The 13,539-nt window shown below is 42.8% G+C and overlaps 1 protein-coding gene across 5 annotated transcripts in view; it reads right to left on the reverse strand.

Moving 5' to 3' along the window:
• Nucleotides 1–2,993: 2,993 nt before the first annotated feature.
• smad1 (SMAD family member 1) overlaps nt 2,994–13,539 on the reverse strand; it is a 24,915-nt gene continuing 14,369 nt past the window's right edge. For 2 of the 5 annotated variants that reach the window (XM_021619416.3, XM_021619417.3), the window contains 5 exons: nt 9,644–9,949; nt 8,448–8,564; nt 6,235–6,456; nt 5,686–5,942; nt 2,994–5,501 (listed from right to left, as the gene is read on the reverse strand). In XM_021619416.3, coding sequence (XP_021475091.1) covers nt 5,358–5,501; nt 5,686–5,942; nt 6,235–6,456; nt 8,448–8,564; nt 9,644–9,949 — 1,046 coding nt within the window. In that variant the 3' untranslated portion in view covers nt 2,994–5,357. The remainder of the gene's footprint in view (nt 5,502–5,685; nt 5,943–6,234; nt 6,457–8,447; nt 8,565–9,643; nt 9,950–13,539) is intronic. The other 3 variants (XM_021619419.3, XM_090187630.1, XM_021619420.3) reach the window with 2 other exon arrangements.

The raw sequence follows: 13,539 nt of genomic DNA on the forward strand, positions 1-13,539 counted from the left end.
AGGTGTAGTAGACTTTACAGTGAAATGCTTACTTACAGGCTCTAACCAATAGTGCAAAAATGGTGTTAAGGGAACAATAGGTAAGTAAAGAAATAAAACAACAGTAAAAAGATAGGCTGTATACAGTAGCGAGGCTATAAAGTAGCGAGGCTAAATACAGACACCGGCTAGTCAGGCTGATTGAGGTAGTATGTACATGTAGATATGGTTAAAGTGACTATGCATATATGATGAACAGAGAGTAACAGTAGCGTAAAAGAGGGGTTGGCAGGTGGTGGGTGGCGGGACATAATGCAGATAGCCCGGTTAGCCAATGTGCGGGATTGGTCGGTCCAATTATTATTATTTTTTAAAAATATATATTTAACCTTTATTTAACCAGGTAGGCTAGTTGAGAACAAGTTCTCATTTGCAACTGTGACCTGGCCAAGATAAAGCATAGCAGTTTGACACATACAACAACACAGAGTTACACATGGAATAAACAAAACATACAGTCAATAATACAGTAGAAAAAAGAAAACAAAAAGTCTATATACATTGAGTGCAAATGAGGTAAGAAAAGGGAGTTAAGGCAATAACTACAGTGCCTTGCGAAAGTATTCGACCCCCTTGAACTTTGCGACCTTTTGCCACATTTCAGGCTTCAAACATAAAGATATAAAACTGTATTTTTTTGTGAAGAATCAACAACAAGTGGGACACAATCATGAAGTGGAACGACATTTATTGGATATTTCAAACTTTTTTAACAAATCAAAAACTGAAAAATTGGGCGTGCAAAATTATTCAGCCCCTTTACTTTCAGTGCAGCAAACTCTCTCCAGAAGTTCAGTGAGGATCTCTGAATGATCCAATGTTGACCTAAAGTACTAATGATGATAAATACAATCCACCTGTGTGTAATCAAGTCTCCGTATAAATGCACCTGCACTGTGATAGTCTCAGAGGTCCGTCAAAAGCGCAGAGAGCATCATGAAGAACAAGGAACACACCAGGCAGGTCCGAGATACTGTTGTGAAGAAGTTTAAAGCCGGATTTGGATACAAAAAGATTTCCCAAGCTTTAAACATCCCAAGGAGCACTGTGCAAGCGATAATATTGAAATGGAAGGAGTATCAGACCACTGCAAATCTACCAAGACCTGGCCGTCCCTCTAAACTTTCAGCTCATACAAGGATAAGACTGATCAGAGATGCAGCCAAGAGGCCCATGATCACTCTGGATGAACTGCAGAGATCTACAGCTGAGGTGGGAGACTCTGTCCATAGGACAACAATCAGTCGTATATTGCACAAATCTGGCCTTTATGGAAGAGTGGCAAGAAGAAAGCCATTTCTTAAAGATATCCATAAATGTGTCGTTTAAAGTTTGCCACAAGCCACCTGGGAGACACACCAAACATGTGGAAGAAGGTGCTCTGGTCAGATGAAACCAAAATTGAACTTTTTGGCAACAATGCAAAACGTTATGTTTGGCGTAAAAGCAACACAGCTGAACACACCATCCCCACTGTCAAACATGGTGGTGGCAGCATCATGGTTTGGGCCTGCTTTTCTTCAGCAGGGACAGGGAAGATGGTTAAAATTGATGGGAAGATGGATGGAGCCAAATACAGGACCATTCTGGAAGAAAACCTGATGGAGTCTGCAAAAGACCTGAGACTGGGACGGAGATTTGTCTTCCAACAAGACAATGATCCAAAACATAAAGCAAAATCTACAATGGAATGGTTCAAAAATAAACATATCCAGGTGTTAGAATGGCCAAGTCAAAGTCCAGACCTGAATCCAATCGAGAATCTGTGGCAAGAACTGAAAACTGCTGTTCACAAATGCTCTCCATCCAACCTCACTGAGCTCGAGCTGTTTTGCAAGGAGGAATGGGAACAAAATTTCAGTCTCTCGATGTGCAAAACTGATAGAGACATACCTCAAGCGACTTACAGCTGTAATCGCAGCAAAAGGTGGCGCTACAAAGTATTAACTTAAGGGGGCGGAATAATTTTGCACGCCCGATTTTTCAGTTTTTGATTTGTTAAAAAAGTTTGAAATATCCAATAAATGTCGTTCCACTTCATGATTGTGTCCCACTTGTTGTTGATTCTTCAAGTTGCAAGTTCAAACCCCTGAGCTGACAAGGTACAAATCTGTCGTTCTGCCCCTGAATAGGCAGGGGTGTGACCAGATATAGTGGAGGCTGATGGGAGGAGCTATAGGACAGGCTCAAATTATACTGGCTGGAATGAAATGAATGGAACCGAATCAAACACATCAAACAGCTCCTCCCAACAGCCTCCTCTGATATAGACTGAGGCCTTCCCTGTCCCTGCTGAAGAAAATATGAGAACTCACCCTTCAAAGATTCATACTTGCAAGATATGCATTCTTGACTAAATATGAATGATTTTGTGATGTAGGTTATTTGAGGCTAAATATCATCATGGTGTATTCTTCTGTTTGCTTAAAGGCGCTAGCTACATGGCCATTAGGACGTCTGCATTGGCCATGCAGCATTTATGGTGATACAGCCTCTGCAGAAGTCAGGGCATTCTTGGGCTTCACCAAGCAGCGCAGAGCAGTTGTGAAGGAAGTTTTCAAGGGAGTGAGTTTGTGTTTATACAGAACCTCTCGCCCCCACCTACCATTAACAAATCATGTCAATGCGGAGCTATACAGAGCCATCCGCATTTGTTACAAAATTTGAGAGGAGCACAGCGATGGGGTAGAGTTCAATTTGGCCTCTGCGTGCCTCTAGAGGCTCCGCGATTGCGCCACACCACCCATACCGCGCCTCCGATCACATTTCAGATCAAGCTTAAATGGGCCCTTATGCAATTTTATACTGAACTTTCTTGAGCGTCAACTTGAAACTTATGTAGCTTATGATACCAACATTACACATGTTGACATGCGTGGACATTAACTTTAGTTTGGACATTGACATTAACGTTCTTTTATTCTTAAAAAATGAAAACAATATAAGGACACAGGTAATGAAACAACTTTATTTATTGATTCTTCCAGTAGAGACTTGATATTCATGGAATAAAACTGCTTTCTGGGAGTACTACTCAGCAAAAACAGCGCAAAGAAAAAACTAAACAAAAAAACTAAGAGAAGAGGCAACAATCTGTGAAAGTGCAGATAACAAGAAACATCAAGAAAACATATTCAAAACAATACAAAAATCAATACAACTTGTAATAGCGGATGGGGTTTTCTAAGCCTAAAATAATTGAAAGATAAAAACAGTCTGCATTTTTATAAAATGATCAAATCATGTATTAGGGCCATCAGTAACTTACTCACCAGTGAAACTAATATTTATTTTTCGGTCAACAAGTTCTGAAGGATGCCATTGTTTTATTAACTGTCTTTTTGTAAGTTTTGCTGAGTTGATGCCTTTAGAGAATGTAACAGAAGAGATATATCCCCAATAGATTACCACACGTGTCATAATATCCATAAACCCTAGCGGTCAAACAGAGAAATGGTTCCAATCGTTTTTCCACCATTCATTTTCCCATAAGGGATTTTAGAAACATTTCAAATGAGGGCTGTATTTCATGAAGGCTTACCCTGGCGTGACATTTTGATAACCGTGTAAATCTCTCTAGGACAAGGTGACTTTTAGTAATATATTCGCCTCCAAAAATGAAACGCTAATTAGCTGCTAATGTGGCTATCATAAAGAACTACAAATGCCGTGATGATCTGGACGAGCCTGCCGAATGGAGGCAAAGGTAAGAATCTCTGGATTAACTATCTAATATTAGCTAAATGCAGTAATGAATAAATTGGTAATATTTCTTTAAATTAACAATTCTGTAAACTGTCTTGTGCAAGTTCTAAATTGACAATACCTGTTAGCAAAGGTATCAGCTAGCGATGACGTGCAGGAGCTTGAAGGGATTTGTAAATCTAAGAGTAAATAGCGTAATATACTGATAAAAGTGACCTTGTCCAAGATAAATTTACATGGTTATCAAAAACGTCACGCCAGGGTAAGCCTACACAAAACACAGTCCTTATTTGAAGTGTTTCTGAAATCCCCTATGGGAAAAATTATTGGAACCATTTCCCTGTTTGACCACTAGGTTTTATGGGTATTATGACACCTCCACTGTGGGGCTCTATGTGACTCTACAATTGATTATTTTCTTTTTTTTGCTGTACCATGCACAGCTAGGGTCAAACTGAACTATCATATACGCTTGTGCCCGTCTCTGTATCTGTTTAGTGTCATTCTTCAGTCACTACCTAAACAAGCCAAACGGTGATTTGCTACGCGTTTGCAAAACCGACTGCACAGCACTTTGCTCTAATGTTGAGTATGCCTAAAACACGATTAAAATCGTTTAATTCAGTTGTAACACGGGTGTAACACAAGAAGAGAAATATTTATTTATATACAATTTTTTAAATCTTATGTCCTGTGAGCACAATCCCACAATGCCCACCTCACTCTCCCACCCCGCTCCCACGGATGCCCTCTCCTGATTTCTCCTCATGACAGGGTTTGTAAATAATCTAAAGGGATTTTATGTAGGGGTCTTTTTCTTCAACTCTTTTTATTTGCCAAAACCTTTAAAAAAAAACATTTTTAGGGTTCTGGGGGAGACATTTGTATTTACTGACCTCAGTATCTTCCTACGTTCTAAATATGTTCATATCAATTTTTTCATCCATATTGGTTGTCTTCCAATCCTTCCAATTCTGTACACATTTATTATCGTTGTAGCAACACATGAAACTGGCTGTATGGGTTTCCAATGATAACCCAAAAAAACAGGGGAAGGGAAAAGAGGGAAAACTGCCAGAACAAGATCAGGGACCCATATTCACGTATTAGAGTGCTGATTTATGTTCAGGTCCCCCCAGTCCATTTAAATGTATTCATTCTGATCTAAAAGGCCAATCTGATCCTCGTTCAGACTCTTTCTGAATATGGGCCCCATATGAGGAGGATACTTTGCGTAATGCTGAATTGATGATTCGTTTATAATGATTTGAGTCTGATTGATAATTATTACAGTTGGTCACAAAGATCAAGTATCTTCCAGATGCTTCTATCTCACCACCCCCCACACACACATCCCAGTCTGCAATGTGCCCAATTTCAGACATAATCCCTCAAGTACAAACCCACCAGGGTTGGGGTCAATTCCATTTAAATTCAGTCAATACAGTAAATAAACTGAATTTCCTATTTTTATTTAGATTCTCTTAAAATTCCAGTTTACTTCCTGAATTGACTGATTTCAATTAGAATTGTCCCCCACCCTGAAACCCACCCATCCCACTGGAACCTAAATGCTGGGTTTGGACAGCCCTGGGGCCTGGGGAAAGTTTAGTCTAGGACACGGAGGAGATGGGGTTGTGGGGGGAGCCCATCTGGGTTAGCACCTTGTCCAGCCACTGCAGAGGACCGTGCAGGTGGATCTCAATCCAGCAGGGGGTGCTGGTCACGTCCTGGCGGTGGTACTCTGCACCCCAGCCCTGGGAGAGCAAGAGGAAGAGAGATATTCTCTTTAGGGACAGGTATTATCATCATGGCTCTTTCTCAATCGCATTTCCTTTATTCTTTGAATTTCCTCGTCTTCATCTCATGACCCCATTATTCATTCTGAACCATTTAACATTATATTCTCTATATTATGGGATGTATGTCTATGACGGTTACCTTGACGAAGCTCATGCGGATGGTGCACATCTTGGTCAGCTCGTAGACAGCCTCAAACCCGTGGTTGACGGACTGGGCCAGCAGCTCAGCAAACTCCTGGTTGTTAAAGATCTTGAGGCTGCAGCCGCTGGGGATCTTACAGACGGTGGTGGGGTGGAAGCCATGGTGGTAGTTACAGTTCCGACTCTGGACGAAGATGCTGCTGTCACTCAGACATTCAGCATACACTTCACCACCCACATAGTACAGGTGGACTCCTGGGGAGAGGGGAAGAGAGGGTTACATGGGACTAGAATGGAGTAGAGTAGAGTACACTAGATTAGAATGGAATAGAATATTCTTGCCTTTGGCAATTTGCCATTATCTTGGCCAGTTCGCAGTTGTAAATGAGAACTTGTTCTCAACTAGCCTACCTGGTTAAATAAAGGTGAAATAAATCAAATTAAAAAATAAACACTGACACTAACAATTGAACCAGTCCTGTGGACAGTGTGTCCATGGCCTTATATTTGGGATAATAAGAGTGTTCCCATCCATGGCCATTTTTACCTTTGCCAATGTGTCGCCGGGTGTTCTCTATGGTTGAGTTGCGGTTGACGTTGGAGAGGAGGCCCAGGCAGAAACGGTTGCGGTTGTTGGACGGGTCGGTGAAGCCGTCGACCAGGACGCTGGTAGAGTTGGCCTGGAATGCCTCGCCCACCCGGTTGTTCAACTCGTAGTACACTATAGAGCACCAGTGTTTAGGTTCCTCGTAGGCCACCGGCTGAACATCTAGGAGAACGGGAGGAGAACGGGAGGAGAGGAGACAGGGATGAGAGGGAGGTTGTTCAGCTTGTCGTACACTATGAAGCACCAGTGTTTGTCGTCCTCATAGGCCACCGGCTGAACATCTGCACAGGATGTCAAACACACACAGAAAGGGTGAGATGTGTGTGTGATCTGACACACACACACAGTGAGACATTTAAGCACACATGCACGCACGTGTAGATTGACTGGAGTGGCTCATGAGCATCAAGCCTTCTGTTCTGTTAAAGTCTGTCTGTCTAGTCTGACTTTGAGCTGCAGTCTGATATAGCAGATGTTCATATTTCATCTCCTGATTTGTATGTTGATGACAAAACGTGGGAAAGGTGTATGAAATGTGTGGTATGTGACGTTAAGTCTGAGTTCATGTTTGCATACAACAGAAACAGAAAATCAATGCTGACAAATCCATCCAACCCCAGTAGACTGACTGTGGTCAGTCTGGACAGGGCCAGTCTTGATCAAATACTGTCCACTGACTGCGGGCAGTCTAGTCTGGTCTGGGATCAGTATTTATTGAGTCAAGCAGTCAGTCAATAGACCAAGCCGGTGCCCGCCTGGTGCCGTCTCTCTCTGCCCGGTATCTTGGGTGAGCTTTATGCCAGCTGGCCCCCTCTCTCTAAGGGACGGAGGGAGAGTTTATCCAAGCGGCATACTCCTCCCTAACTTCCTCTGCTGAGAGTAGCGGCCATCAGGTGTATTTGGTCTATGCTTTTCCTAGATCCATCGGCCCGGCCCACAATGGAAACAGCCCGGACCTCTAGAACACTACATAGGATGCAGCTTGGGGAAGGACAGAAAATTCCCCAATCACCACTTCCAGGGAGTATTTCTCCACACCCATTGCAATATCCATCTGTGTGGGTGGGGATACTACTGTGACTGGATGTGTGACAATTATATAGGGAGATTGGTGAGGAGATTGCAATACTGGTTTTAGCGAGCGTAAAACAGTTTGTACAATTCTGCCCAATACCTTGGCTGCTGAAAGTATCCACAGACTGTGTACTGTAGACACTACAAAATTGCTTCAACTTCAAAAATCAAACCCCTTTGACACATTATCTTTTGCCATGTAAACAGCCTGCATGACTGGTGGCATACATGACTTTTGCGTATGGACTGGCTGTTCAGATGTGTGATGTGTAGGAATGCCAGATCTCCACAGCAACTAACGATTGACGGAACCACAGTTGAGGTAGGTGGTAGCAAACAAGGGTTCTCAACAAGGTTTTTAAAAATTTGAAACAAGTGTTTCAGATATAAAAGTTGGATGTAATTAGTGAGGCCAAGTTCTTAACGAGCTTTCAGTTAATTACCACCGGCAGAGATGATGTCAGCCAGAAGCTTTTAAAGGCCTCGTAAAATCTGCTCTGAGACCAGATTTAATTGGCAGACTCTCTGATCTTTCCTCTGGGTTGCAGGTATAGACTGACACTTTTGTGTTCATCATACTAAAATCTAAAACCTAATGCCTCAAAATGGTGCGAGATACTCTGCTTTTCTGAACATGGATACGCATTCATGTTATTTCCCCATTTACCCTGCATTAATGATCATATAAAATTCCCTTTTAATGAATATATTAATATCATATTAATTATATTAATATATGAAGGAAATTGTTTTCTAGCTAATCTTTTCCAAATCATGATGTGCAATTTTGAAAGTCATCACATGAATCACCCCTTATTTTAACAGAGGGATAAAGCACCTACATCCGTTTTTCTTGTTAGCTTTACAGCATGCATGTAATTTACAACTTTAATGAACACTGCCACAAACTCCAACAACCACAACTACATAGCTTATTAAAACTGAGTTTGATTCACCACGACAAATAAAAAGCAGAGTGTGTCATGGTTGTGTACTTGTACCCAGAAAACCACTTGCACCTGTAGTACGAGCTGGTGGGGCGCTGACAGCTCTAAGAGGGTGATGTCACAGCTGATTACCTGGCCTGTTGCTGATCTCCAGGGGCAACGCGGGGACCATCAGGTTGGTGTCCATGGGCTGAGGGCAGTCCTGAGTCATCCGCTCCTCTGGGGGCAAGTAGGCTGGAGGGGGGGTCTCTGGAGGAGGGCAGGGAGAGGGGTCGGAGGGGGTTTAAACCAGAGAGAAAGAAGTGTTCCAACTGTCACTCTATACAGAACATTGACTCACCAGCTTTATCTGTTTTAGAGCCTTTGGTTTAGTCCACCTGCTACCCTACACCAGGGTTTCCCAAAGTCCTCGGGACCCCAAGGGGTGCACGTTTAGGGTTCTGCCCTAACACTACTACTAACACTAGCCAACAGGCTTTGATCATTTGAATCAGCTGTGTAGTGTTAGGGCAAAAACCAAAACGTGCACTCATTGGAGTCCCGAGGACCGAGTTTGGGAAACGCTGACCTATAAAGTACAGCTACCTGAATATTCCTGGCATACGTCCTTTACTTACTGTCATCACCTACAGTAAGTGTATTGCTGCTTAGCCTATTCCATTGTTTATATTGGATCAGCCATTTGACAAGCACACACATATACACTGAGTGTACAAAACATTATGAACACCTGCTCTTTCCATGACACAGACTGACCAGGTGAATCCAGGTGAAAGCTATGATCCCTTATTGATGTCACTTGTTAAATCCACTTCAATCAGTGTAGATGAAGGGGAGGAGACATGTTAAAGAAGGGATGTTTAAGCCAATTGAGACAATTGAGACATGGACTGTGTATGTGTGCCATTCAGAGGGTGAATGGGCAAGACAAAATATTGAAGTGCCTTTGAACGGGGTATGGTAGTAGGTGCCAGGTCGAACTGGTTTGAGTGTGTCAAGAACTGCAAAGCTGCTTGGTTTTTCAAGCTCAACAGTTTCCTGTGTGTATCAAGAATGACCCACCACCCAAAGGACATCCAGCCAACTTGACACAACTGTGGGAAGCATTGGAGACAACATGGGCCAGCATCCCTGTGGAATGCTTTTGACACCTTGTAGAGACCATGCCCCAACCAGTTGAGGCTGTTCTGATGGAAAGGGTCTGCAACTCAATATTAGGAAGATGTTCATAATGTTTTGTACACAGTGTAGATACCCCAGAGGGTTTTGGCATAATTCAATACATTGTTACCACACTAACCGTTATAAAAGTTATTAGTGAATTGTACCTGGCATCTGACCTGGCGGCTCACCTGGCATCTGAAATGGGCTGCCTGGGTCAGAGCTGGTGGGGGAGTGGGGGAAGGTTGCACTGCTGCCACTACCAGGGGAGCCGGGGTAGCTGTTCCCCCCAGGGGAGTGTGTCTGTGTCTGGGGGAAGTTCATCTGTGTGTTCGCCTGGGAGAAGGACTCTGGGAAGGTGGCGTTCTGGGGCATGTGGGGCTCGTTCTGGTGCAGAGGGTTGCGGAAGCGTGGTAGCATGCTGTGTTTGGCATTGAACTCGCTATTCCGCGGGACCAACACCGGGGGCAGCACTGAGACAGAGGGGAAGGGGAGAGGACATCAGGGTCATGTTCAGTTGGCATGAAACCGAAGAAAACAGACAGAAACATGGAGGGACAACCTGGACTTGCCCAATAAGAAATCAATTTTGTTTTCAGCTGTTAAATGTTTTCTGTTGTGTACTCTAATGAACACGACCCAAGGTTAGTTACAGGAGCAGTTTCTGTATCTCTATACTGCTTTGAATGGTAAGTTATGGCCCGATTCTGCACAAAATGGCTGCCGGGTCTCTTGCACCATTGCATAGATAGACACTATATAACACATTCATAATAGGTGAGGCCAGGTCACGTTTCAAATGAAAGGCACATCCAAATACACTCTGCTCTATAATCAATATTCCAATCATTAAATATTCTAGTCTTTACAACTCTCACCAGACCTATTATTATTCCCCATTTAGTTTCATTGAGATGTTCAGAACCTTTTTAGTTGAATACCTGCTATGATGCAAAGGCTGACCCTGCTAGCAAGGGTATTGTGGGTAGCGAGGGTAGGGGGTTAGCCCTCTCTTTGTGCCCCTAAGCCCCATGAGTCCAGTTAGCGCTCGCACACACACACACACAGAGCCAGGATGGACAGAGTTCTTTAATTACAGCATCATAAAATGCCTCTCTCTTTCTCTCTGTCTCTCTCTCTTTCCCTCCTCCCTCTCTCTCTATTCGCTGTGCACATTTGCAGATGCCCCTGCATTTTTGGAATTGCAGCTTGCAGCGTGTTGGTTTAGCCAGCAGTATTTGGCCTCTGTACCAGACATCCTGTTCAGAGAAAACATCTCTGAGGTGAGTGAGTCCATTTATGAAGAATTTATCACATGGAGAAAAATATGATTGTATGAGATCAGATATAAACCACTAGAGATCTGTTCCACCAATATCCACAAATAGGTAATTAATATATCATTAAATAATACTGAAACTAAGAGTTTTGTCAATGGAGGCAGGTAGCCCAGCAGTTAAGAGCATTGGGCTAGTAATCTGAAAAGTCGCTGGCTCAAAGCTCCAAGCTGGCAACGTGAAAAATCTGCCGTTCTGCCCTTGAGTAAGGCAGTTAGTTAAACCCCAGAAACAACTGCTCCCCAGGTGCCAATTATGTCAATTAAGGTAGACCCCCACACCTCTCTGATTGGGTTAAATGCAAAAGACACATTCCGGTTGAATGCATTAAGTTGTGCAACTGACTAGGTATCCCCTATCCCAATAAAATGCTACAATGAGAAAGATTACTGGTCAAAAGTTGTGTTTTAAATTCAAAGTATTATTTATCTCCTATTGAATACTATTGCATAACCAAATCCCAAGGTTGAGTCTGAACCCTGGCTATTGTTCTATATAAAACTAGTGTCAGGGCGTTTCATGTTATCTGTTCTATCCTGGTGTTACTGCTTTGGGACTAGCTCTGTCTGTGTCTCTGTGTGTGTGTGTGTGTGTGTGTGTGTGTGTGTGTGTGTGTGTGTGTGTGTGTGTGTGTGTGTGTGTGTGTGTGTGTGTGTGTGTGTGTGTGTGTGATGGGGGAGGTGTGGACGGACAGGTGCTACATCCCAGTTGTTAAAACAAGTGTGTGAGGCGGGCATCCGCTCCTCCCTCCCATTGTGTGTTGCTTCCTGTCCCCTTCTTCCTCAGAGAAACACCACGTGTGTGTGGTGTGTGTGTGTGTGTGTGTTCCCCGGCCCGACCGGTCGCACAGATCATGCCAAAAACAAAGCCCTCATTCTCCCCCGGCTGGAATTTCCTGCTACACACACACACACTCGCCCCCCTTCCTGTAGCACCCTGTGGACAGCTGTTTCTGTCTAGTCAGCTGGGCCTCATCTTCTGCTTAGCAGACAGACAAACGAGGACATTTGATAACCTCTGTCCATTAGGGAAACAAATATATTTCGGTTTCACATACACCCACACATACACACGTACACACACACGTGCATGCGTATAGGCACACGCACACACATGCATAAATACAGTACACGCACACAAGCGCACACACAACTGAGTTTTCTGAGGCATATCTATAGTGTGTGGTGGTGTTTTGTTTCTCCTGACTCTCAGTTCAGACAGATTAGAACACCTGGCTGGCATGGGGAGGATATGAAAGGGGGGGGGGGGGGGGGGGAGGAGAGAACATCTGCAGAAACCATAGGAAGGGGAAAGCCACGAGCAGAGACGAGATAACATACGGCTGATGATAGGGGAGGAACAGGCTGCTGGGGTGGGTATGTTATGGGGTTATGTGTATTAATGTTTCATGTTCAAGAGTGATGTGAAGGATCATTGGAAATGTAGGAACTATCAAAACACATTTCGAAAGGGGTCATAAATCAAACATGAAGTAAATGGGGAATTGGGCTGGAAAGATCTAGTGGAGAAACTTTTGATATATTTACACAAAACTGAATTAAAAAGCATATCATCCTGATAATTTTACGTTAACTTTTCAGCACAACATAAACCCTCTAATGTAGAGGTCGACCGATTAATCGGAATGGCCGATTAATTAGGGCCGATTTCAAGTTTACATGACAATCGGAAATCGGTATTTTTGGGCACCGATTTTTGTTTTATTTTATTTATTTTATTTTGTATACCTTTATTTAACTAGGCAAGTCAGTTAAGAATACATTCTTATTTTCAATGACGGCCTAGGAACGGTGGGTTAACTGCCTTGTTCAGGGGCAGAATGACAGATTTTCACCTTGTCAGCTCGGGGGATCCAATCTTGCAAACTTACAGTTAACAAGTCCAACGCTATAACCACCTGCCTCTCGTTGCACTCCATGAGGAGACTGCCTGTTACGCGAATGCAGTAAGCCAAGGTAAGTTGCTAGCTAGCATTAAACTTATCTTGTAAAAAACAATCAATCAATCATAATCACTAGTTATGGTTGATGATATTACTAGTTTATCTAGCGTGTCCTGCGTTGCATATAATCATGCAACGCTGTGGGATGATTTAATAAAAGCGCATTTGCGAAAAAAGCACAATCGTTGGACGACTGTACCTAACCATAAACACCAATGCCTTTCTTAAAATCAATACACAGAAGTATATATTTTTAAACCTGCATATTTAGCTAAAATAAATCCAGGTTAGCAGGCAATATTAACCAGGTGAAATTGTGTCACTTCTCTTGCATTCATTGCACGCAGAGTCAGGGTATATGCAGTTTGGACCGCCTGGCTCAGTGCGAACTAATTTGCCAGAAATGTACGTAATTATGACATAACATTGAAGGTTGTGCAATGTAACAAGAATATTTAGACTTAGGGATGCCACCCGTTAAGATAAAATACCGAACGGTTCCGTATTTCACGGAAATAATAAACGTTTTGTTTTAGAAATTATAGTTTCCGGATTCTACCATATTAATGTAATTGTAAATTGTAAATTGTAAATGAGAACTTGTTCTCAACTTGCCTACCTGGTTAAATAAAGGTGAAATAAAAAATACATAAATAAAAATGACCAAAGGCTCATATTTCTGTGTGTTATTATGTTATAATTAAGTCTATGATTTGATAGAGCAGTCTGACTGAGCGATGGTAGGCACCAGCAGGCTCGTAAG

The sequence above is a fragment of the Oncorhynchus mykiss genome, chromosome 10, assembly GCF_057628025.1.
Source record: "Oncorhynchus mykiss isolate SJ-2025 chromosome 10, ASM5762802v1, whole genome shotgun sequence".
Classification (NCBI taxonomy): domain Eukaryota; kingdom Metazoa; phylum Chordata; class Actinopteri; order Salmoniformes; family Salmonidae; genus Oncorhynchus; species Oncorhynchus mykiss.